This window comes from Ochotona curzoniae, unplaced genomic scaffold (genome assembly GCF_017591425.1).
Source record: "Ochotona curzoniae isolate NIBS_2020 unplaced genomic scaffold, NIBS_Ocur_1.0 contig_1014, whole genome shotgun sequence".
NCBI classification, from domain to species: Eukaryota; Metazoa; Chordata; class Mammalia; order Lagomorpha; family Ochotonidae; genus Ochotona; species Ochotona curzoniae.
Window position 1 is genome coordinate 38,454,390 of NW_024464920.1, and position 27,182 is coordinate 38,481,571.

The window sequence follows — 27,182 nt, forward strand, 5'->3', positions numbered from 1 at the left end:
CACCAGGAGTGTCCAAGGCTGGGCAGCTTGCCCAACAACTCTTGATCAAGGTTGGCACCAGCCCCTTCTATAGATATGACTTTGTAAATGAGTGTGTCATGCTTTGCCCTGTACCCACATTCATATGTGCTGACTTGGTAATCATAGTAGAGTTACAGACAAATAGAGACTTCCTTAGTCTTCAGCTGGGGAACCTGGAGCACAGGAGGCCCAAGCCATGAAGACAAGCTTGCCCAAGATCACACTGCTGGGGAAATATCTGAGCAGGAATCCTGACCTGTTATCTAACTTGAGGCCAGCGAAGTGTGTATTCCACTCTGTGATCTTACCCCCCAGAGCTAAATTTCAGGGCAGATTTCTCCCGTGTACTTATCAACAGATCCAGGGTTAACACCTCATCAAATTTTTTATGTGTTTTTATTACTTTTGTTAGTTCCAGATAGAGGTCATCCTCAAGCTTTTGGAACATTTCACCCTTAAGTGTTAGTGGAAAATAAAGTTTGTGCTTAGAAGTGGGATGCTAGTGTGAAGGAAGGAATCTGAGTCAACAGAGCTGCCCTGAGGCCTGGCTTTACGATCCAGCTTTGGATGATGGATTGAGATGAGGTCCCTAGGACATATTAGAAAGACCTAATAGAAGTCACAAAGGTTTTGGGGGTTTCAGTTTCTCACTATAGCAATGGGAGATGCGCCATGTCGTCTTCAAACACCATGAAATCTTCAGGGAAAGCAGCTTCAGTCCACAGATACATCTGTTTGATAAAGCATTGTATACTTATTTGCACAGCTGGTTCACTCAACAGTTAACTGAGCACCTTCTATGCACCTGTAGTCATATGAAGATGCTGCACAAAGTGTGGTGACTGAAGCAGATGCCATTCCTCCTCCATGGAGCTGCTTTTCTAGTACAGACTGTTGACAGTAATCAAGCAGATAAATTACTGGAAATTACCGTTAGTATCCTGAAAGGAGATATAAACCCATAGGGTATAAATAAAACATAACAACTGCAATAAGAGCAGCCTGGGGGCCATGCCGAGATTTGATTGTGAAGTAGTGCTTGAGCAGAGAAGTGAAAAAGAATGAGTAGATGCGTACTAGGCTGCTGTATACGTACGTGCATGCGTGTTCTAGGAGACTGGGTGGAAAGTTATTGCAGCAAAAAAGTGATCATAAACAGTGAGGACACTTGGTCCATTTGAAGCAGTGAGAGAAGGTATGGGATCTCCAGAGGAAAGGTAGAATAGCCCATGGGGTTGAAAACACCAGGCTGGCCACAATAAGGACTTCGCTTTTAGTCTCTGTTTTTTAAGATTTATGTATTTTTATTGGAAAGGCAGATATACAGAGAGGAGGAGAGACAGAGAGCAAGATCTTCCATCCAATGGTTCATTCCCCAAGCAGCCGCAATGGCTGGAGCCGATCCGGAGCCAGGGGCCAGGAGCTCTTCCAGGTCTCCCACAAAGGTGCAGGGTCTCAAGGCTATGGGCCATCCTCTACTGCTTTTCCATGCCACAAGCAGGGAGCTGGATGAGAAGCAGGGCAACCAGGATCAGAACCAGTGACCATATGGGATTCTGGTGTATGCGAGGCAATGACTTTAACCACTATGCTATTGCACTGGGCCCAGAACTTTGCTTTTATTCTTGAATAACTCTGAACAGAAAAGTAACAAGCTAGGATTCTCATAATAAATATTATTTCTCTGCTCAGTCTGAGATTCCACTTAAAAAGGTGCTATCCCATAGCTCACACTGATTCTCAGTTTTCAAGCAGATGGTTTTTCTATTGGAATGCAAGAGAAAATACAAAAAGAAGTGATGAACCACAGGCATTAGTCTGAGCCAGAACCACCATTGCTTTATTTCCTTATCAGAAAATTTCCTGGGAGGGTGACTTCCCTCCCTGAAATGTTCCGAGGGACTCACGGAGACTCTTTGTCTTCCTGCCAGATCTGTGTGGTCATCGCTGCCGTGTTCGGGATCGTCATTTACCGGGTGGTGACCGTCAGCACTTTCGCAGCCTTCAAGTGGGCGCTCATCAGGAATAACTCTCAGGTTGCAACCACAGGGACTGCCGTGTGCATCAACTTTTGTATCATTATGTTGCTGAACGTGGTAAGTGGTGTGAACAGACAAAGCTGCAGCAGCCTCGTTTGGCTTTATTTGTGATGCCAGTTCCAGCAGCTGTTAAGATCACGATTGGTTCGCAGTGCTCCACTCCACCATATGGGCAGATAAAAATACAGCCAGAGACAAAGGAAGTGACTCAAATGAGGGTCAGGGACAGTGTCTGTCTGATTTGAACTTAAGTGTGAAGAGTTGAGTGCTTGGGTTCACTGAGACTCAGCGATTGGACCCAAGAGTGAGAGCCTGTTCACACATCAACTTAGGTTATGGTCCATGAGAAACCTTTCGGGCAAACTTCAACTGTGTACAGAGGCATCTTTAGGCAAAACAATTCAGCTGATTCAAATCCAGCCTGCAGGGTTTACTGTAGTATATGATCAGGCAAATCATTGCAATTTATTTATCCAAGAAGATGTTTTACATCCCTTGGGAAAATTTACATGGGCTGGGAGGGAAACAGATTTAGAAGACCCAACTCTGCTTGTGATGTAGCTCAACAATGCTGGTCCCTGTTTCCTTTCGATTCTGGATGGTAGGAAGATAGTCAGCATCCAGAGCACCCTTAACAAGACCCTGCCAGGGAAAGACCACAGTGGCACATGTCACTCAAGTTGGTTTCAGATGTTTTAGTGTTGTATATTTTATCCAAATCGCTCCTCCAAGCCCCAGACTTACAAGTTATCTTCCCCCTCGATTGTCCCAATACTTTCCAGTCCGAACTCCCAGCATTCCCTGTAAAAATCGGCTCCTGCCTCGGCCTCCATGATTTTAGTTGACAAGCCCAAACCCTCATCATTCTCCTTGACTCTCCCAGCTCTCTCACTGCCAGTCTGTACCCAGAATGCATCATGTTCCACACTGCCCAGTTGCCAGCCTGCTCCAACTCTCCAGTGTCTCCTCTCTGGGTTTCTGCAGAGGCTTCCTAACTGGTCTCAGCTTCTGACCTTGGCTCCTTTCCCCTCTGGTTAGGCCATGTAGCAGCCAAGGCAAGCTTCGTACATGGCTTAGGTCAAGTTGTTCTGTTCTCAAGCTCCAAGGCTTCCCTCTCCCCAAGAGCAAATTCTCATGTCTTTGTCATGGCTGTTCAGCCTCTTGCTCATCTGGTTCTGGTTGTGTCTCTGACTTTATCTCTGATGCACCTGCCCGAATCACAACTGCCCTTGACAAGGACCAAACTTGTTCTTACGCCAGGACGTTTTACTTGTTCTTCTCACTGACTGGAACTGTCTTCTTTGTGCAGTCTATATGCTTATTCCCTTTCCTCTTTCAGATCCTTTTTCAAATATTGTTTCTCTGATAAAGGCTTTTCTTGTCGCTCAATGAAACACTGCATTCTTGGGGCCAGCGTGATGGCTCAATGGCTAAATCTTCACTTTGCAAGCATGTGGATGCTGGTTTGTGTCCCAGCTGCTCCATTTTCCAATCCAGCTCCCTGCTTGTGGCCTGGGAAAGCAGTAGAGGATGGCCCAAAGCCTTGGGACCCTGCACCTGCACAGGAGGCCTGGAAGAAGCGTCCAGTTCCTAGCTTCAAATTAGCTGACCTCTAGCTGCTGCGGCAATTTGAGGAATGAACCAACAGATGGAAGATCTTTCTCTCCACTTCTGCTTCTCTCTGTAAATATGCCTTTCAAATGAAAATAAATAAATCTTTTTAAACATAGCACAAAGCTATACTCCTACCATCTGATTACTTTCTACTTCCTAGCCTGACTTATTTCTCTATGTTCATCATATATGTTTCTGTATAGCCTATCTAGTATGCCTTCTATTTTTCCTAGGTATTTACTTACTACAAGTCTTCTTCATTGGAGTGTAGGTTCGCGAGTATAGAATCTTTTCTGTTTGGGTTTGTTTGTTTTGATTTGGTTTGCATTGCCAGGGACATTTTTCTTACTTGGTTTTCATTTGAGAGGCAGAGTGCAAAACAAAGATCTCTCATCTGTTGATGAACTCCCTGCCTAGCTGACCAACGCTGAACCAGACTGAAACTGGGAGCTAGGAATTCAATCCAAGTTTCCAATGTGGATGTGACTACTTTAGTCATCACTGCTGACTCCCAAGGTGCACTTTAGCAGGAAACTGGATTTGAGATTTATTCATTTACTTGAAAGATTCATTCACTTAACTGAAAGAGGTAGGCAAATATATATAGTTGCTGACATTGAAAGCACCTACTGTGTGCTGGAAGCTTCACTGCTAGGAATTTTTATATTTTATTCAGTGAGGAGTTTCAGAGTAGCCAAAATAGGTCATAGAGAGCCCTTACATTGCTATGAACAATGATTATAATAATACCCATTATTCTTAGGAGTATCCTTAGGGTTTGTTTTCCTTTATCAACAGCATGAATAGCTGTGTTGTTTTAATGTCCTACACAGCATCAGACTAGAATAGCATAAGGTTATTAAAGCAAGAATCCTGATGATTTCAGGAAATGACAAGTGCTCCCTGTTTGAGGCCTGGGAAAGCAGCAGAAGATGGCTCAAGTCCTTGGGCTTCTGCACCGATATAGAGACCCAGGAGAAGCTCCTAGCTCCCAGCTTTGGACAAGCACAACTCTGGTCTTGAGGCCATTTGGAGAGTTAACGAGCAGATAGATCTCTTACTCTCTCTCTGCTTTCTGTAACTCTGACCTTCATGTAAAATAAATGAATCTTAAAAGAGAGAAGAAATGAAAATTATATCAATCTTTTTTAGCATTGGAATCTATTAGTTTTAGTGTTAAAAAATGCAAACTTTGACTGTAAAACCTTATTGCACATTAACATTGCCAACTGTGTAGCATAATATAGAACATGACCATTGATAGAAGTTTGGAATCATACAGTTGGAGTATTTTGCCTGTTTCCATTGTCAGCAGAAATCTCAGATAAGAGAATTCAAATTTAAGAAAGAATACTTGGGATCAGTGGAGCCAATACTCGTTCCATCCACATATGAGGAACATGATGGTCTCAGAAAGGGATGAGATCACTTGCCCAAATCCAAAAGTTGCCTGGATGGTAAATGCGTAATTCCAGCTGGAGAAATTTAACCAGCATGTTTTAGCTATGTTACATTTAAAATGGGATATCATTAGCATTTTGTGCAAATCCATAGACCAGTTTTCTTTTCAATTATCGTCTTTCATTTTAGGGAATAGTTGCTTTTCCTCTCAATTTATATTCTGTTTGTGAGATCTCCTATACCTGGCATTTTCCCTAAACTATATCCTGTATACATCTGTGTACACACACACACACACACACACACACACACACACACAATTACTTTCTAAAACCATCTATTTACCAGAGGCTGGGGAACCTAAGGATACAGCCAATATATTATAGAAAAGCAGAGTATTCATAAACGGTAATGTTTGATCATTTCATCATTTCTACATGCTCTTAGAAGCTACAGCAATCCATAAATAATAGGATTACTATATAAATAATAATATCTTATCATCAGGAGGGGCCCTAGAGACTTTACATGTAGATTACCAGGACTTGGAAATATCATTTCTGCCCACCCCAACCTAAAAATCTGGGAATTCGTGGAAGCAGCCTTGTTGCCATGGAATGATTCTTTCTAACATACGAAGGGAGATTCAGACAATCATAAAGCAGATCTTGTCCATGACTCCCTGGCCCTGAGAGGAAGCAGTTCTCCACAGTGTCCCCATCCTGTGAGCAATGCATAATGACATTATTTCCAGTCATGAATTGATCAGCGATTTTATTTAAAATCACAGATTTCACAGCATCTAAATTGACTTGTTGAATGTATGAAATTTCTTTTATAGCTCTATGAAAAAGTTGCACTGCTTCTGACAAATTTAGGTAAGTGGAACCCTTTTAATTTCATGGTGCAATATTGTGGCCAGGAAAGCAGATTATCAGATTCCTTTTACAAATACCAGTGGAAATAAGTTATTTTTATTTGAATACAGTGTGGATTATCTTTCCCATGATGGAATATTTTAAATATATTCTAGTAATAAAAGAATCTCTGCTACCTAAAGCTTTAACTTAGCATAACCATTACGTATAAAGAACTGATGTAAGTAGATTTCCTTACTATGTAATAAAAATATCATCACAGAAGAATATGTAGGATGCATCCAGTATAATTTAGGAAATTGTATAATTATTGTTACCTACAATTTTAATTAAAAAGTTAAGAAGTTTTTATGAACTGTAAGATCAGAGCGAAGTTACCTGCTTTGAAGTCCGGAAGTATTCTAACCAGAAATGTAGGCTTGTGAATGATCCCTGACATTTGTAGAAATACTTTTTCTCTGGGCAAGTCACCTCTGACCCATAAAGAATCACAGCAATTTAGTATCAGGCCATAAACTGTACATTTACCACTTTTTCAAAATACAGAAATAGTCCAAATTTTAATAATGAGCCATTGGACCTTGTGCTCTATGAAGTCTGAGAAAATTACACGTTCCCCACAGACAGTTTGCTTTAATGCATGCCCAAATGTGACTTTCTGGAGGAAGAGAAAAGCATAAAAGCACTTTTATTTATAATAATTATTACAATAAGAGACCATCTATGGACCCTTCCTGTGTGCTAGCAACAGAGCAAGGTATGCCACATTATCTCTCCTCCAATGTCACTGAAAATTTCCATCACCACCACCTTTCAACCCACAAACACAACCAGGTTTATGTTATGGAAGAGGTAATGTCCCAATAGTAGTTTATGTCCGGTGACACCTTGATCCAAACTGGTTGAGAAGCCAATTGGAAAAACAGCCTGGGTCCACCCAAGGTTGAAGCACCTGGTTACCTGGCTGCCTGACAACCCAGGAAACCTTACCATGTAACCAGAAGTTCAGTATCAAAGGTCAGTAAAGCTAAGACCGTTTAAAAATTCTTCATCTTCCTTACTCTCAGTAACAGGTCAGCATTGTTCTGAAATGGACATTGAAACCATTTAAGTCAGGCTCTCTTCCTTTTTGTCTTCTTTTTCCCTTCCAGACTGACTCCCAGGAAACATTTTGAGTTTTATAGCTCATGGGGAAGAGATGAACTAATGTTAAACAATTCGGGGAGTGTGGGAACAGAAAGTACTATGTCATTAAGTGTATTTTCTCTGACATTGCTAAAAGCGAAATGCAGCTCCCAGGAGAGGTCAGGTGCCTTGGACATGAGATTCAGGTTGAAGTTTCACTTTGAGGGCAAAGAGATCCATCTTTTGATTCATATCACAGTGTCCAGGAAGTAGGTGAGAACTGGTGCATGACTCAAGTCAGGAAATTGTTGGACACAGGTGGTGATGTGCAGTGAAAGCCCTGGGATGGGGTGCTCACCTTGGGGTCTGCCTGTGAGAGTGAATAGTGAATGAAGCTGAAAGTACAGGAGTCAAGTGCATGCTCTCAGCATCCTGGAGGAGTAGCTTGCCTCCCTCTCTTGAAGTGGCCTGGGATACACTCCGCAGCTAGACATTGACACCAAAGAATTCATAGGATCTGGGAGATGACCTGTCTCTGCCCAGTCCCAAGTGCATGAGTGGTCATGAAGAGGAAGAGATAAAGCTAGGCAGAGAGTGGACCTGAGGTCCTTTTAGGCTGGCTGTGTGTGTCCTGGCTCTCTGGCATCCTGGAGCACCCTAGAGATGGTGTTCCCACGGATGTGTCAATCACCACTCCCTACCTAGCTCTTTGGGAGGCTGATCTCTGAGCTCCAGGATCCTCTGGATGGCCCAGATCTTCTTTCTCCACCTGTGAGTGAATCAGAGACCCCCGTGGGCCCCCTGCCTTCTGAGATCCCTTTGCCGCAGGCTCTGTGTGTGAGGAGAGAGTGGGAAAGGGGAAGACCTGGCGCTCAGACTCTACTCTATTTTGTCCACAGAACAGCCTCGCACAGAGTCCGAGTGGGAGAACAGCTTCACCCTGAAAATGTTTCTTTTTCAGTTCGTCAATCTGAACAGCTCCACGTTTTACATCGCGTTCTTCCTTGGAAGGTAGGAGCAGGAGCCCTGCATGCCTCCCCAGGCCAGGCTGCTGGGGACAGGGTGCTCAGAGGTCACTGTCTAGGTCTGGTAAGGAAGGCCCTCCTTTAGGGTGATTCATCCATGGGGTGAGAAGAGAAGGACAGTTGTTCTTTCTCTTCCCAAATTCAAGACCCTTTCACACCCAGGGCAACTGTAGGAAGCCTTCTGCACTCACTGTGCTTTTCATTGCTAAAATACACGGAGGAATGTGGTTCACCCGTGGAGGTGGCAAAAGGAAAACGTCTGTTTGCTGAATCCCATGTCCACGTGAACCGATCACTAAAGGAGCAGTAAGCTGCTGCACATCCTAAATCCTTGACATCATGAGAGACGGGACACCTGTCATGAAAGCGAGTGGAAATGGGATGCCAGAGCACAGATGGTGACTTCAAACTCCAGCTTGAGAATTTGGGAAGGATTCACAGTCATGGCCTACTTAGCTTGGTTACATCTCTAAGCATTTCTGAGCTGAGCAATGAATGGAAGGGCCAGCCATGCAGTTTGAGTGAGGGAGGTGTAACTGCTGGTTTTTGTTTTCTGCTATGCCAGCAGCACAGAATTACTGTCAGCTTTTTAAAAAATAATGGCTATTATACATTGTGTTTAAATGTGACCAAATGTGTTTAAATCCAAGAACAAAACTGATGCTTTGACAGGCCAAAGCTCTTGATATTCAGCAGAAAAGTGTTAAAAGTCACAGCAGGTAGCAAGAACTGGCCCCTATGTGAGCTCAGCAACTGGACAAAAAGGTCAGAAGAGAAATATCCTCTGGAGAATCCCAAAAGCCGTAGTTATGGCAACTGTCAGAATTTCCCAGTGCCCTCAGACTTGAGATCTCCTGTGGCAGTAATTCACATTGGAGGATGTGCTAAGCTGAATAGTCAGTGAACACTTTGATCTAGAGGATGCTAATGGCTTGTTTTTCTGTGTGTTGAAGATTCACAGGACACCCAGGTGCCTACTTGAGGCTGATAAACAGGTGGAGACTGGAAGAGGTCTGTATTTCTCCTTCGTGCCTTGTTTCTACTTGAAATCTGGCATTGAACTATCATGGGGCAACTTTGTGCAGATTAGAAAGCAGACACCCTTTCTTCCTCTCCATTGATTCTTGAATTTCTGTGTTTGCTTACCTTGCAGTGCCACCCTAGTGGATGCCTTATTGATCTCTGTATGCAAATGGGTATTATAATGGTGCTAAAGCAGACCTGGAATAATTTCATGGAACTTGGCTACCCGTAAGTACCTTAGCTGTCGGTCATGGAGAGACAAGCGGCACCGCTCATGATTGGCTTTTCTGGGTGTGGCAAGTAAGATAAGCAAAGCAGACTCAACGAGGGAGCCAGGGCCTCACACTCAGGTGGTCAGAGGTAGAGAATAAACACTGGTCATTTGGGGAGATTTAGCACAAGTCCCATCAACATAAGGAGGTGTTCTCTAGGAAGTTTCCCTAGACCCCTAAATACTGAAGCTTTGCTTGCAAGTTGCTTTAAATGAAGAGCTTTGGGGCTCCAGCTTCCAAGTCCCTAGCTGTTGATGACACATTAACTAGTTCTCCATTTCTCCACCCCCTCAATAAATCAGGGGGGAAAAATTATGGAAAGGAGAGCTCAGAGAATACTGTATTTACAAGTCAGGCTATTGGAACCAACAAGATGCTATTGCCTATTCACTGACCACAAGTGGTCAAAAGCTTGCATTGCCTTTGTAAAGACAGCCTCGGATTCTGCTGCGTTTGCTCGGCTTTGGTAAGTCTCGGAAAGACGTGACTCGGCAGTGCTTGCATTTCTGCCTTAATTCCACACCTCTTGGTTCCTGTGTCAGCTTGGTGTCTCTGTAGAGATCTCTAGATTTCAGAAAGGCTCACTCAGCTAGATCAATGTGCTGGACCAGAGTTCACTTGAGAAAATCTGGTCCTAGCTCACTGCCAGTGACTTTCTAGTCTTAGATTGATTTTTAGAAATCTCATTCTAAGATTTGGATGTTTTCTGTAAACCTTTTTCAAAAACATGAAACAAGAAATTTAGAAAAATTCTATTCTATGTTAAACCTTAATGAATCAAAATGTCATAGCCATGAAGAGGACTTTAGCTTCGAGTTACCTGGACATAGAGTTAAACTGCAAAGGAGGAGAGTTTGCCTTTGGTACTAATCCCTTCATTTTCTTTACTTAGATCTTTTTGTTTTTGATACTTATACTCAGAAACAACCCCTTAAGTTTTTCCTGGTCCCTTTCAGTTTTGGCATTCTTTTCCCATATGGTAAAATGCATCGCTGCATACTACTGTGGATTAAGGGACAATGTCACTAGTAAGATGCGTCTTCCTGGCTTTCAGAGTCCATGTTAAGCTCAAGCCCAAAGTAGGCAAGTCCAGTTGTAGAAACATAGACATCTGCATTTCAAGAGAGCAAGCACTTGTGTGGGTTTGCAGATGATCTCAGCCTCTGAAGTGTGTGTATAAGACTGCACATGGATCCTGAAGTAAAACATTTCAGACAAGCCTTGCTGTCATTGGATATCTGTGCATTGCCTTTATATTGGGAAAATTGCTTATAGATATGCAGGGTTTTTCTGTAAGGTCCTCATAGGCCACACTGAACCTGTGGCAATTTCATGAATGATTAAAATGAGTAGATCAATTGTTCTTTTTACTTGTAAGTAGATACTCTTGAAGCATACATTCCATTGATATTTCTTCCTACTTCAAGACATAATTTCCTGGCTAAAGTGCCTTGGATTTTTTTAAACTGTTGTTCTCTATTACTTGATTGTAAGAATCTGATCTTGTTGCACAGGTTAATTCAGAATTGGTGGACTAGAAGGAAAGTGCGACAAGAACACGGACCAGAGAGGAAAATAAATTTCCCACAATGGGAAAAGGACTACAACCTTCAGCCGATGAATGCCTATGGACTCTTCGATGAATACTTAGAAATGAGTATGGAAATTTTACAATTAATGTCATAATAACTATAAATGCAAATTTTAGTTACTTTGTGAGATGCAACTCAACATATACCCGTTACCATGGGGTCCATCCATTTGTGGAGAGTCCTGAGCTCAGTGCTGAGGACCCAGCATCCTGTTTAAGAAGCTCAGTATTTACATGTAGTGCCACAAGCCTAGTCACTTTTAACTCTGCCTGACAGTGTGTCATGTGCCTTATAATAAATCAACAGGGAGCAAAAATGAGGTAGGAAAAGTAGTGGACAAAATGAGAAGCAGTTATGAAGCAACTGATGTGTTCATCCAGTAGACGTCCGTCCAGCCCTGTTGTGTGCTGAGCAGACTCTATGTGACACCAACACAGCATGAGGCACTGTGCCCAGCTTTTAAAGAGTGCACAGACTAGAAAGTGGAAACTTAAGGAGCATTACAGATGCCACAGTATGAATCAATAAGAGCTATGGTGGGTTGGTGATTTCTGTCGTAGGAGGGAAATGACAGGAAGCTGGGGTGCTTAATCCATACCACACTTACAGGTAAGTTATTATATTTCTCTAGAATCAAACCCAAGCTACTTCTGTCAACACATGACTAAGACCATGTGTTTGTTTTGAAGATGTGTTTATTTGTTTGAAAGGCAGAGTTACAGAGAGAAAGAGACACATAAGGAGAGAGAGAGCTCTCCCATCTTCTGGCTCATTTCCCAGGGGCCAATAGGGCTGGGGTAGGCCAAAGCCAGTAGTCAGGAATCTCATCCTGGTCTTGCAGCAGCCCAAATACTTGAGCCATCTTCTGCCGCTTTCCTAGGCACATTATCAGGGAGCTGGCTAAGATTGAACCATAAGATTTGAAACAGTGTTTGGCTCATAGTATGTGCTTTGCTGATATTGGCTATATTCTTATCTCCTGGGGGGAAGAGGACCTACTAGAACCCCTTAGCAGATATATTGAATTTGCTTACATTTGCTTCTTTTTTAATTGTTTGAGTTCCGTAACATAGTGTTTGAAGTAAGGGTAGGTGTGGGCAAGATGCATTGCTTTTGAAAGAAACAATGCTTTCTGAGAATCTAAAAATTAAAGGAGGAACAGAACTGATGCTGAATGTTTCTTAGATAGCTTACATCCTAAGTATCTACTGATGGTTTTTCGAGTTTCAATTATAAACTTGCAGAATGATGTAACTTGGAGAAGAAATCAATTGGAGCATTAATAATAAGGCTTAATAAAGAGAATTCATTAGGCAAACTAACACTTGGAGGACTCTTAATGGGTTCTTCTCCCATAAAAAAGGAAATGAACAATCAGGTTGGTATCTTGAGTGCTGGAAAATAAGCCTTTTTTTCTCTGTAATGGGGCTGGGGTTAACAGTGCCCCAAATACTGCAGTGTCTTTGCAGCATGAAATGAAGCTCAGGCATCTTAAGCAGATGTGTGCTTTCATCTCTGTTCTTACTATTTGGTTATTTTCGTCCTCCCCACTTTGTCACATTTTTAAGTATAATGACTGAAGTATAACATATAATGAGAAAAGTGTATTAATCGCAAGTGTTACAGAAAAAAGAAATTCCATGAATGTAAATAAGCCTACAAACAGGAGGAATTGCCAAGCTGCTCCCGCAGGCCAAATCCAGTATACTTCCTGTTTGTGTTAATAGTTTTATTAGAATGTAACTGTACCTGTTTATTATGTGGCATAAGTGACTGCTTTTGCGCTTCATCCAAAAGCACAATGGGTAGTTGTGACAGAGACTACATGTACTGCCAGACCTGCAATGTTGAGACTGGCTCTTTGTGGAAAATGTTTGCTAGCCTGCAAGCTATGTCAGGAAACAGGGCACGATAGATTCCAAGAAGTTGCCTTTGTCCCCTCTGCAATTCATAACATCTTCTAAACCCCCTTCTTGACTTCCACAGATTAATTTTGCCTTTTTGGATCTCCCTGTAAATGAAAATAAAGAACTCCTTCGCTCAATATCACCATTGCAGCATTTTTCCAAGTTGCTACTGTAAGGGAACTTCACTTCTGTTTTTGTATAGTAGTCTTAGAATGTGGATCTGAATCAAAATTATGAAACAAGAAGAATCTCTAAGTTCCACTAACCTCGTCTTTCCTTTGTCATGTGGTTTTTGCATTTCCACTTCCAGATATATTCTGATCTTTCTCTTTGCATCCCTAGCACACAGATATCCCTTATCCATCCCTCACTCACCCATACTCCTGAGCACTTTAAGGATTAATATGCTAGATAAATGTACTTGAATCTGAATATCTGAGTGCAGACATCAGTTCACCAGAGGAACCATTCTGTGAGTTCGCACATATTCTAGGCACCTGCAAGTAAAACACCTTTGCTTAGCATCCATTAGACCACCACTTGGATTGTTTGTTTCCAGGTTTGAACTCATACGAACATTGCTGTGAAAAATATGTACATGTGTTTTGATTAATATATGTACAATATTTCTCTTAAGAATTTGTGTGGGGGAAGGTGTCACTGTAAGCTAAGTCTCTGTCTGCAGTGCCAGCAGCCCGTATGGGCACTGGTTTGTGTCCCAGCTGCTCTGCCTCCAATCCAGCTCACCGCGGAAAACAATAGAAGGTGGTCCAAGTGTTTGGGCTTCTGCCACCCATATGGGAGACTCAGTTGAAACCCCTTTTTTCAAATTAGCCCAGCCATGGCCATTACAGCTATCTGGGGATAGAATCAGTAGACGCAAGATTCATTTCTCTCTCTGTAGTATTACAGTAGTACAAACCTTCAACAATGGTCACAAGTCCATCATTCTGCTATTTAAGGGTTATCATGACATTGCAGGTAATTGCACTAATTCATAAAGTGTCTAGGAATAAATACATACATTCATATAAAGCTGAATTAGAAGCAGAGTAGCCAGAACGCAACCCAGACGATGACATATAGAGGCAGGCATCCAAAACAGTAGCTTAACCCTCTGAGTTGCAAGGCCTGCCCTTGGTATCCACTTTATAGTAGGTCGTGTTATAGATATGTTTCTCAGGAAACTTGTTCAGGGCATCTGAATCCTCAAATGTAGTGTCAAAAATTATTTAATTCTACAATAATATCTCCTTTATTGGCGTCAATATATATAAAAAATATTTTGAAGATGTGATAGGCAGAAGGTTGAAGAGCCCATCTTAAAGCCTCTTACAAGGCAGAATGGAATCCCTACATGTCCTTGAGTCTCTCAGTCAGAGCCAAGGAACAAGAACAAACCAGAAGTAGACTTCATGGTGTTAACTTTGATGACTTGGTTAAGATGTAGTCTAACAACGCCACTGTACCAATACCTTTTTAACTTTATAATTAATATTGATAAATATTAAGTGAGAAGACACTGAGATATATAAATATGTTATTCTCTTCAACATACTTTCCACTACTAGTCTTAGAATTCTTTTGGGAATTCATGCCTCAATCAAATGCTAATTTCATTAAAGCTAGACCAAAAGTAGAGTAAACAGGACTATGGAACCAGAACTCTGATATATAATTCCAGCAAGTGTGTACCACATGATAGGCTCCTTATTAATATTTTTTTGCGCTAATTCTTCCAGATTTGTCCACTTGATATACGTTCCATGTCCCATTGAAATGTCTCCATCATTATTTGAGCACTTCCTTGCTTTCTGGAATAGTAAGATATTCCACATTCATCTTGTATCTTCGCTACTGCAGATCTGAACTGAAACTTCCAGCCAATGAGCCTTGGTCCCTTTTATTTGAAAATATTTTTTGGAAAACAAGATTAGGATCCCCAGCTACATTGTTCTGTCCTAAAAAGCCACTGCCTCTAGGCCCATAGTATCCTGTCCATCTTTCCTGTCTGTACTTTTACATCAGAAAAAACATAGCTTACAACAGTAATATAATCATGGCCCAGCACAGAAGCCTAGTAGCCAAAGTCCTTATCTTGAGCATGCCGCAATCTCATGTGTGTGCTGGTTTGTGTCCCAGTGGCCCTGTTTCCCATCCAGTCCCCTGCTTATGGCCTGGGAAAGCAGTCGAGGACAGCCCAAGGCCTTCACGCCCTGCACCCGTGTGGGAGACTCAGAAGAGGCTTCAGACTTCTGGCTTTGGATTGTTGCGGCTCTGGCTATTGCGGCTGCTTGGGGAGTGAATCAACAGATGGAAGCTCTTCTTCTCTGTGTCTCCTCCTCTCTGTATATCTGAATTTCCAATAAAAATAAATCTTGAAAAAAAGTAACAGTGAGATCATTATTTTTTTTTGAAAATAGTAACAGGAAACAATATGCTTTATTCTTTTTCCCTTCCCTAGTTCTTCAGTTTGGCTTCACAACTATCTTTGTGGCAGCTTTTCCCCTCGCACCACTCCTGGCCTTACTGAATAACATAATTGAAATTCGACTTGATGCTTACAAATTTGTCACACAGTGGAGGCGACCTTTAGCTTCCAGGGCCAAGGATATTGGTAAGTTGATCTAGGTGTATGTTTTTAAAAAAGATATTAACCAGCTAGTGGAGAAGATTTTTTAAAACTACCCACTTTCTACTCTTTCGTGTCAAATGAACTAATTTTTGCAAGGAATATTTATGTTGGTTTTATGATTTTGGATAAGAAACCTGGTGCTTTGAAAATATATGATTTTCAGTGCTAGACAATTTGTACTTAAATCTCTATTCTGATTCTTCTACACGAAGACTTTTGATTCTAAAAATCTGATTTATTATTAGTTACTCCCTTTTGAAGATCTTCCCTTTGCTAGCTTTTTATTGTTCTTGCCTGAATTTCTCTGGATTCAAATGAAGCGTAATCCAGTTGCTCTAAAAGCAAGAGTGAGCTTTGCTGTTTGCCTAGAGAGGCTGAGTTGAGTCACTTGCAGCCCTCCTTGAGAGCAGCCTGAGGGCAGACGCTGTCTATTCATTTCTGCATCAAGACATAGTATTGAAAAGACAAGTATTCAACCAGAATGCGGGGGAGAGAATTAAATGTGGATGTTCTTGCTCATGGTGGTCTTTTTACCTACATATGAACACACACACACAGCAAGTGCCTGCTCTGGATCAGTACACCAGGGACTGCCCATGAAGATGTCTAAACCATCAAGCACCTCGCTCTCTGTGTGTTCTGATGTTCCCACACGCTGTTTTGTGCCTGATCGTTGATGAGAATTCTCTGACTTACATCCAATTCTAGTAAGTCATGAACATCCCGGTGTTTTAAACATTCTTTAATGCCAATGCATTTGCAAGTGTAATTTCTTATTCCACATTGAGCAGTATTTGAAAGCTGAAAGGGTCGTTGAAGATGAGTTTCTCCCATTGTTTACATACTACAACTGCTATTGTATGTGAATCTAATGTCTCACTTCTGTTTGAACAGGAATTTGGTATGGAATTCTTGAAGGCATTGGAATTCTTTCAGTTATTACAAATGCATTTGTCATAGCGATAACATCTGACTTTATTCCTCGATTGGTATATGCTTATAAGTATGGACCTTGTGCAGGCCAAGGAGAAGCTGGACAAAAGTAAGTTTACTGTGAAGTAAATACAAAATTCTCGTTTCTTAGCCAATTTGGGTTGACAGAAACCTCTGAATTGGATATGTGGCAGTGGAAGGAGAGATACAATAACATTTGCAAAAAACACACATTTTGATCTAAAGGGTTGGGGAATCATGCAAGCCGGACGTTTTAGATGTACTCCAATGTGGAAGTTACTGTTAATTGTTTTCCCTACCCTCTGACCCATACTCACTATAAATTCAGAAATGTGTGGTTTGCTAATGTGTATAATAAAAACAGCACTTGGCCTAGTATATAGTTATGCTAATATGAGTTCTTAAGAGGGCAGTTATAGTTTGATGTATAATGATTCATTAAATGTATCCTGCAATTTCACATGGACAAAAGGAAACCAATAAGGTACTCCATAAATTGTTTTTTGGAGTAAGGAATTGAATGATTTTTTGACATGACCAATATCTGTAATACCCCAGGTAGGTTGAATGAATGAAGTCTTATAGTGGCTACAACTCTATGGCATTGCCTCAGTTATTCCACAAGCCAGGATATGATGTACCTGGTAAGTCTAGATAAAATTGTAGTAGGTATTCCAGCTTTCATTTCTGTGCCTTAGGAAAGGAACAAGAAGTGTTAATATACTTCTAATTTCCCCTTTGGAGGCAGGCATTTAGCACAGCAGTTAAGATGTCATATGGAGGGACCAGCATTGTGGCATTGTAAATAAAAGCCACTGCCTGCATGCTGATGTCCCATTGGGTGCTAGTGCAAGTCCTGGCTCTTCCCCGTACTTCCCTAACCAGTGACAACCTGCTTCAACTAAGAGCAAACTCTCTGGGGTTTAAGCCCCAGTTGTTACTTAAGTTATTCATCACAATTATGTTGTAATCTGTCTGGCTTGGGGATAAAGCCAAAAAATAAAGTGGGACCATTTATGTAGAATTGATATTGAGTCAAAACACTTTAGAATTTTGACAAACAGATTTAAGAGAATGTTCGCAGTGATTAAAACTTTTAACAGCCCCCTTGATTCAGTTTCACCAGGCTTTTTCTCTTTTAAGCCTTTCTTTTTTTACTCAGGATCCTTCTGCCACTTTCAATTTATAAGCCTACATTTTGTTTTCTAATCCATTAGCTATTTTTGTCTTGTTTTCAAATAGTTATATTTATGTTGCTTCTTCATGAATCTTATTTTCTGGTTCAATAGTCACTCTATTACTTGTCAGAATTTTTTCTTCTTTTTCCTATCTAGAAAAGATTGAACTCATAGAATAGCAATGTGTCAAATTTTAGAACATCATTGGCTCCAGGGGGAGTGTGTGCAGTCATAGTTAAAATCTCATTGACTACAGTTTAACCCAACTGTGTAAATGCCATTTTTTCAACTTAAACTCAACTTAAAGGAAAAAATGTTTCATCCAGACAAATCATTTTGCTTGCCTCTCTCTAGAACATCAGGCTATGTTAGTACCTGCCCCTTTTTACCATTGTTTTAGGTACGCCTGGCTTCTCTCTGAACAAAAGACTTGTTCCTAGAGTCAGGACCTTTAGATTCACATGCCCCTTATTCTTGTGACAACACATGGCAGCCTGCCTCACTTTGTCCCTGGCTGTTGATAATAGCCACCCTCAAAACACACTGTAGGAAATAGGAACTACATCTTTTACTGCTGGGAATTGCGAGCCAAGTCCTCTACTATCAAGGACTCTAATCGATTACGTTTTTAGTACCAGGACAAAGAAGACATTCATATTTTTTTTTCATTAAAACCTGAAAATGCAAAAACATGACCTGGCTTAGAGCAAAGCGCTCTACACACTGGGTGGTCAGCATTTCCATCTTTTCTCTTGGCACACTGCTTCTTCTCAACTCCAATCCAGCCAGGCTGATTCCTTGACCTCAGACTATTCCTTGTCTGTAAAATGAGGCTGTTTTCTCTTTCTAAGTGTCTTCCCTGAGTCCTTTCGTAAAGAGATCTCAGAAATCTAGGCAGGGTTTAAAGAGACAAAAACTATGAACTTAGCCTCAAGATGTGTATTATAAAATTGTCTCGTCAAGGTTGAACATGCCGATCAGGCACAGGCATTTGGCACAGTGGTTAAGATGCATCTCAGGACATCTGCATCCCATGTTGGAGTGCTTGGATGTGTGTCCTGGCTTCGCTTCTGATTCCAGACACATGCTAATACGCATCTTGAGAGAGAAGTAGAAGGTGATGGCTAAAGTACTTGATTCTCTGCTACCCACATAGGAGATCCAAATTGACTTCGCAGCTCCTGGCTTTGGTCTCTTCCAGCCCCAGTTGCTGCAGACATTTAGGAATTAAAGTGGTAGCTGAGAAAGCAGTCCATCAGTCTCTCTCTCTCACTTTCTCTCTCCCTTCCTCCTCCTCTTCCTCCCTTTCTCTGCCACAGCCGGGCTGGGACAGGCTAGAGCCAGGAGGCAGAAACTCCATCTAGGTCTCCTACATGAGTGGCAGGAACCCAAGTTCTCAGACCCCCATACACTGCCTCCCAGGCACATTAACAGGAAGCTGGTTGAGCAACATGCACAATCCAATCCCAGGCTTAACTTGCCCTGCGCAATGCCCAATCCCACAAACATCTTAACAAACAATAAATAATCTATTTGAATAAACCCCAAAAGGAATAATTAATGTACTTAAAATGAAGGATTTTCACTTTTCAGTAAATGTAGTATTCTCAAAATTCAGAGTTGCCTATAATCCAAACATCACTACCCACATACAAGACATTTTCTGAATCTCCTTTTTACATAAATGCCTTCAAAGGCTCTAATAAAACTGACTTTGTACATTTGTTTTAAAGATTTATTTATTTGTAAGGCAGGCTGACAGAGAAAAAAGAGACAGAGAGCTCTCACGTCTGCTCACCTCCCCCCCAAATTAGCCACAGTGACTAGGGCTGCGCGAGGCAGAAGCCAAGATCCTAGAACTCCATGTGAGCAACAGTGGACCAAGAACTTGGATCATGCTCCGCTGCTTTGCTAGGTTTATTAAGAGGCAGCTGGGTTGGAACTAGAGAAGCTCTAGCTCAAACCAGCATTCACATGAGATACCAACATCACAAATGACGGCTTAGTACTGACAGGAAGCCCTTCATTTGTTATCTTTTCCTTTGTACCTCTCACTTCTTTGTGATCAACAGTGTAGCCCCATCGTTTCTCTGCTTTTCTGGTGCTGGGGTAAGGTTATGGAGAACTCCAGCCAGTAAAGTGTGCACTAGGTGTGGGCTCTGCTATTGTGAATCACCACCCCCTACTGCAATAACATCAACACATAGATAAACTACAGCAAAATGTGAGAACCGTCATTTCCCTGAACTGATGACAGCCTCAGTTTGACACTGGCAGTAGGTACAATTCTACCATGGTGGAAAGAATTGGTGAAGTGCCTTAGGTCATTAAAAAGGGTCCCTCCTCCCTGATGTAGGACTGGCATGGAAAGAAGACTGACACCGTTGAAGACTGTATTTATATACTGAGTCCACATTCAGTACTTTGTACCCAGTAAGAGTAGCCATCGATAAGCAACACATTTCCAATGTGACTTTGTAAGTGGCATTGGATGAATAAGTAAAGCCAAAGTCTTGTCTGCCTTATTTGATTTATTTTGGGGGAGGGGCTGAAGATAGGGAGGGAAGTGTTGTTCATGAAACAGGTGTTTTGCTTTTTAACTTAGATTTTCTTATTGGAGCTTAGAACAGAACAACCAAGGGACAGCAGCTTTACTCTGTGTAAGCCCGAGGTCTGCTTTCTGCGATCAGGATCCAGGAAAGCTCACGCATGTTCCTCCTCAGTGCTGGAACCGGTTTTCTGCCAATTTCTCGAGCATCTTTCCCTTTCTGCTGCTAAGTTCCTGAGAAGACACTGCTAAATTTCATATTTCTCAAAGATTGGCTCCCTCTCTGTGACAGGTAAAATCATCAGGACACTAATTTGTTCTTGTGTCAAATTCTAGACAGTTCATAGATGAGGGAGCCATCATTCCAAATTACCCTTTCAAGGAGAGGTGGGGGAAAAAGGCTTGCTGCCAGTGGATTAAGGCATTTTACACACCTGCTAACCATTTGTTTCACCCACGAGTGACTTGACAAATGGGGCCTTCAGCTAAGTTCATTTTTTTAAGGCCATGATAAGGCCAGTAATTTGTCTTGAGGGAGACAACATGAAAACCTATGTTCTCTCAGACTTATGTTCTTGTCATCGTTTGGCGTAGTACTCAGCTGCTTGACATAATCACATCAGGCATGTTAACGAAGAGAATCTAAAGACCATAAATTATCCATTCAATCAATAATTATGTATTGACCTCCTGCCGGATGCAAGAAATTAATGAGCACCCTCACCCGCATTTATTTTGCTATGTAGGTTAAACACTGTATCACATGGTTTGTATACCATTAACTTCATCCTCACAGTGACCCTGCAAAAGTAGATGCTTTTGTCACTTAGAGTTCCATTACTAGCCAAATTTTCATAGCTAGAAAGCGCCAGATCTAAGACTTGATTCCAAAATCCTGAGTTTTTAGTATTGTACTGCCTTCCCATAAACACAAAAGCCATGTCCTCTAAGAATGTAATTATCCTTGAGGAATTCAGCCAATAGCTTTATTCTTGGACCATTCTCAAAATACTGTTGAAAAAAAAAGGCATCCATAATCTAATGGTGCTGATGATGTGCAGTGTTTTAAACATTATTATTCAGTGCACAGATGTTGTCACCATTTATCATCAAAAGCCTCTTTCTCATTTCCTAAGAGTACTACTTAAGACCCTTCTTTTAGAAAGTATTGCTTCTTGAGTGAAAGTGTTGACAGACTGATAGAGTCTCTGATTCTTCATTCTTCCCTCTAATAAAATCAACTGAATGTGGTGCTCACTGGACTCCTGCTCTGCATAGGAATGGCTTAATCCTGAGACATGTGATTATACAGTCAGCTGTCATATGTGCCATCTAGTCATTGTGAACTAAATGTGGTAGCACAGTCAGGAGGAAGGGAGCGAGTCTTTCTGCCTGGGAAAGTTAGGAGGCCTTCTCAAAAAAAAAAAAAAAAAAAAAGAGACCGTTTCTGTTTCTGTTGGCCACTGAAAGTACCAGAAAAGAAGAGATACAGAAATCTAACCAAAAGACAATTTGAGCAAAGACATGAAAATAGAGGATGAATTCCCAGACTAGTGTGGAACACGAATGTAGAATAGTACACAAGTTGAAAAGAGGGCATCATATTTAGATCAGTAGCATTCAGGGTATTTTGAGAACAGCAGTGATAAAATGCATACTTATGTGTATCATCAGTGAAACAAGCTGTGACTTAACATAAGCGGTCTTCACACGCTGGAAGGAAAGGTCAATTATGAAAAAGCTATGGGGAGGGAGTGTTGTGGTTAAACCACTGATGAAGATGTCTACAACCCACATCCAAGTGCCTGGGATCAAGTCCTGCCTCTGTTTCCAGTTCCAGCTGCTTGCTAATGAGCCTGGGAGGTGCATATACTTACTTCTTGTGCTCTAATGGTAGAGCGAGACCGAGTTCCTGGATCCTGGCTTTGGTCTGACCTAACCCTAAGCCAAGCCCTGGCTCATGTGAGCAACGGGGAGTGAACCAAAAGATAAGCGATCTCTCTCTCCTCCCCAGATAAATTAATTAATGCAAATACGTCTATAACCAGGAATGATTCATCAGAAATATTGTGTGTTTTCAATTCTATCTTGATCTTTTTAAAGCATGCTTGTGTAATTTACGCCCATAGGTAATGCTGGCTTTTGCTCACTTTACTGAGCATATCACTAGGATAGTGATGTTCTGGATGATGAGTCTGTATAGTAAAGTGCTGTAACAAAACAAATGACTTGTGTCTTATTGAGCTGTTCAGGGCTTTTCAGCCTATCCCAACTTAAGGTTTTATGAAAAGTAAGGACACTGCAGGGACTTCTAAGACACTGGGCCCTTACTGAATTGCATAGAGACAAGGTAATCTGTGCCCTAATCTCAGGATTTATTTTACAGGTGCATGGTTGGTTATGTGAACGCCAGCTTGTCTGTGTTTCGAATTTCTGACTTTGAGAACCGATCTGAGCCTGAATCCGATGGCAGTGAGTTTTCGGGGACGCCTCTCAAATACTGCAGGTGCGCATGGCACTCTTGGCATGGTTCTGCCTGAGCTGAACCAGCTCTGCCTAAGTGAGGCAGATACTCTCATGAGGGGGTTTGCTTCGAAGCCCATTCTATCTAGTGCGTTGAAAGAATAGACAGAGGCCATCACAGTGCATTAAAATCATCTGGGACGTTTTAAAACCTTTTCTTACCTGACCAATGAAAACAGAATGTCAGAGAGTGCCATTCAGATACCGTCAGCACAATTAAGGAATCCCAAGTGCCATTAGAGTTGAGAACCAAAAGCTTAAAGAGAAAACCTAAAAATATTAATACATGACCAAAAGGTTATAATCCTGCCCCCGGGGACTGTAGTGGAGCTAGTTGTTGAGGGCATGAGTCTTTGTTCTGCTTCTCTCTCTTGCCCATACTATACAAAATTGTGTTTTCAGATGTTCTGCAATTTAGTTGTAGGAGCAGTCTTGTTTGTTCCTGGCTAGACTCTGTGACACATGCTGTCTCTCTTTATCTTTCCTTTTAAGAGGAAATTACTGAACTGTGTTCCCTCACGTGTATCTATATAATAATCAGAAAGGAGAATTTATTGAGCATCTACTCTGTACCAGGGACTGTTCCTTCCTTGGATAGTCATATCAACCTTCTTAACACTCAGTGATGTTATGTGTATACAACTGTTGAAACATAGCACAAGTCATACCTTTTCCATGAACACTTTATGTGCTGTTGGAAGAATTTGATATTTCTCACTCTGTTAGACAGTCATCAAGTCCTAAACCCTTTGACAGAGGGACTTTTGTCATTATCCACTTCAACCCTGCTTTTTACAGAGACAGGATCTGAGGGCCAGAGATGCTGACTCATTAGTTAAACAGACCTGGCAAAACTGTTTTCAGAATTCAGGGATCCCAGCTCTTATCACAGTATTCTTTCGAGTAGCTCTGTGAGAGCAGGTGCTGCAGGGATGTGGTTGCAGTGCTGTCTCCCATGCAACACTGGCCTGGAAGGAGCTCTTTGGGCAAAGTCACAGCAGTCAAACCCCCAACCTAGTTCTTTGTGGTATTAATAAATACTGCCTGTTGACACTGATTCTCAACTTTCTGTGAACCCAAACCACATAATTCTTCCAAGTTAACCACTTAACAATTTATTGCAAAATAGTGTATTTGCTTTACACATTCGCTTGCTCACCTCTAGATGGAGTTTTCCTTGATTTGCCCGCTTAGTTCCATTCTAGGCAGCTAGATCCTAGAGAACAGATTCTGACTCGACCTGCTGTAACGACTGACACTCTCTCTGTGCTTCCCACATAAACAACAGTCAGAAACTCGCAGTGATCCTGAGCTGACTCCAAGAAAACAAGACACGAGCTAAGCAATTCCCATTTAAACACAGGATACCCTGCACTCTTTAAACCAAGTTCCCAAGGTCTCACTGGCTGTCAGGGTTCACCAGATGGCTACAATCCTTCTATTACATGCAGGCACAAGGAGAGTGACTGGAAAGTTATCCAGTACTGCCCCCTGTTGGGCTGCTAGGGGAGTAAACCACCAACCAACAAGGATGGATGCCTTTTTCCATTTCCTGTTCAGATCATTTCCTCCATGAAATTACCTGCCAAACACTTTTAGAGACAAATAGGATTCCAAGTATAAAATAGCTCAAAGTAAAATGTCAAATCTAACTTCAATTAAAAATCTTTTAGTTGTTAAAAATAACAAACTCCAAATTCTTTCTTCTGCTTATTCACTCACTAGTATCCCTGTGTCCCTCATAAAGCACATTTCGAAAGTTACTAATGTGAATGGAGTTGTTGATACTGTCATCATTAACTTATGACCGTTTGACATTTTCTTAAAAGTTCCCTAAAGAAGAGATCTTTAAAATAACAATTAAATAAGGCTAAATATTTTCATGTTTATTTAACAATTAAATCTTAGAATTAATACAATTAAATTTTAGTATATACACATGTATTAGACTTCTGTTTCCAGTTTATCAGGTAGAGCGCCTGGATCAGGCCCATGCTAAAAACATCCAAACATCTGGATCAGATCTTAAAAGCACTTCAATGCATCAAAGAGCTAGGGGTGGGGAATTTGGCATTCTGTTACCTCCTACTTCATTTTCCTAACTTTTGATAAGGTAGAAAATCATCCAGTTGGTATTTCTGTAGGAGTACGGTAGCCACGGATCCCTCTTCTGCTGTTGCACACCATCCATTCTCAAAAAAAAAAAAAATTGCATTCCTCAAGCCGGACTAAATGAACCTCTGGTGGCACACAGAGCTTTCCAGCCAACTTTTACACAGTGGGCATCTGCAGAACCAGGTGACCTCTGGCTTTATTTTTCATGGCCTCTCATGGTTCAGAAAGTAAAGGAAAATACAGAAGTGACCTCGTGTGAGTCAGTCAGACATATACTACATAAAAACAACTGTGATATATTTACCCTGGGTCTTTTGTACAGCAGTGAAAATAAGTTCGTGCTATAGTCTGGTGAATTTTAGTAACATAATAGTGAAAAATTGCCCCAGAAAACTATATATGATATAAGCATTCATGAAGTTCGAAACAAAAAGACAGTGTAATATTCAGATAATTGTGTGTGTGTGTAATAATAAAAATGAAATGCATTGGAGGAGTCAGCACTTGCATAGATCTAATTTCCTTGTAACGTCTTAGTTCCTGAGCATCATGCTAGAATTATGACAGTGCAACATCTCATAAAATTATTAAACAAATATAAAAGTTTGTAATGAGGAGATGATCATGAATGGTCCAGTATGATTAGCCATAAAAAAATGAAGAATTTTGACTACGTCGATTCTGAGCACCTGAGGTCCAAAATAATGTTATATGAGAAGGAAAAGGAAGAATAATAACCAAGTCTGTTGTGAAGACTGCACGGGTACTTACATTAAGACACAGTATAAAAGTATAACTAATTAGTGTGTGATTGTTACAGGAACTGATCCATTGAAAATGTGACAGAATTGGGAACTTAAAAGTATATTGCGTAAAGACTAAAGATGCAATCACAGGAAAATACATACAATATGATTCTATTTATTTAGAGTTTAATGCAGAAAAGCTCAGAATTGCCTTAAAGGAAAACAAGAGCATAGTTGCCACAAAAATTAGAAGAGCAGTTACCTCTCAGGGTAGCTCAAAGTGCCAGCAAAGCCTGTAAAGTCATTAACCATATGCTGTATCTTAGCTTGTATGAGAGCTAGATGAGGTTCATTTATTCTTGCAAATGTACATATATATTTATTTTCACTGCTTAAAAATGAGAATAAATTAACTGAACATGCTGGGAAAATACTGTGTTCAGGCCAGCCATCTATTCCTTGTGACCAAAAGCAGCTTAAAGAATGCACTAACCTAAGCCAAAAAAAACAGCAGGTAAGTTGGAAACCAAGAAATTAGATATCACCTGCTGAGAAATTAAATGTCATCTTTTGAAACCAAATCTGATACACTTAAAAAAATTTCCTCCACGCGTTAGTGCCACCGGACTTAATGTCTTTGAAGGTACTGGACTAAAAGATCAGAGCACGAAAGTTTTGATTTTATTAGCTTCGAAACTTGGCTTTGTGGCTGCTTCTACAGTAACAGAGGGATGGCTTGTATCCTTTGCACAAGTGTCAGAGAGCATGCAGTCAGTCCTTTCGCAAAGAAATGGCAGCACATCAAAACCAGGGAAGCAAGGCACAGGTGACAGCTGAGCCTGGTCCTCTTCCAAACGTTGGCCTAATGGAAAAGATGCAGGCACCAGGGGTATACTGGAACACAAACTAATAGCTTCTGCCACAGTCATCTGCAAACTCACAGGAGAAAAGGATGACAGCATAGAATTACAGAGAAGGGGGACAGAGAACACCTAAATCTGATATGGAGAACAGGTGTCTAGGAAAGAAGTCCCAGCTTTAGTGACTGTTGCATACGAAGTTCAAGGAGACAACAAAGACAGCTCTTGATATAATTCTGAGTCTTTCCTCTAATAAATACACTTTTGTGTAATAATCAACTATATTAACAATAAAAAGGATTCTGCTGCTTTTCTTTGAGAATATCTGGACTGTACAGACTTCAAAAATGCTTGTAGAAAATGCATGTTGTGAAAAAAAAACTAAGGATTTCAATTTTTTTACATTGGGGTAGTCTTATATTTTAATTCCATTTTTCATGAGATTTTTCAGGTACTGTTGCTTTTGCAATAAAAGCAACTAACATTAAACAAAGGAATACATTTGTTATATTGATTACAGGGACACAATTCCCAATTCTTAACTAGCTGCATGTTTTGCAAAAAGAAAATGAGGTTACCACAAGCATTCAGTCTTGAATAAAAATTGTTCTTACAATTCCACACTGTTACTGGACCTAGAAGAGAAATTTGTTCTATAAAGAACACTAGAAAGAAGAATGTCCTGGACAGTTAATTTATCCTCACCAGCATAGAAAGAACCAACAG

The 27,182-nt window shown here is 41.0% G+C and overlaps 1 protein-coding gene across 1 annotated transcript in view; it reads left to right on the forward strand.

Moving 5' to 3' along the window:
• The window catches only part of ANO4 (anoctamin 4), a 147,129-nt gene that overhangs the window by 114,661 nt on the left and 5,286 nt on the right, over window positions 1-27,182 (forward strand). Inside the window, exons 16-24 of the mRNA XM_040990900.1 lie at window positions 1,953-2,117; window positions 5,917-5,953; window positions 7,978-8,089; window positions 9,057-9,114; window positions 9,257-9,354; window positions 10,913-11,055; window positions 15,362-15,514; window positions 16,427-16,574; window positions 22,599-22,718. Coding sequence (XP_040846834.1) covers window positions 1,953-2,117; window positions 5,917-5,953; window positions 7,978-8,089; window positions 9,057-9,114; window positions 9,257-9,354; window positions 10,913-11,055; window positions 15,362-15,514; window positions 16,427-16,574; window positions 22,599-22,718 — 1,034 coding nt within the window. The remainder of the gene's footprint in view (window positions 1-1,952; window positions 2,118-5,916; window positions 5,954-7,977; window positions 8,090-9,056; window positions 9,115-9,256; window positions 9,355-10,912; window positions 11,056-15,361; window positions 15,515-16,426; window positions 16,575-22,598; window positions 22,719-27,182) is intronic.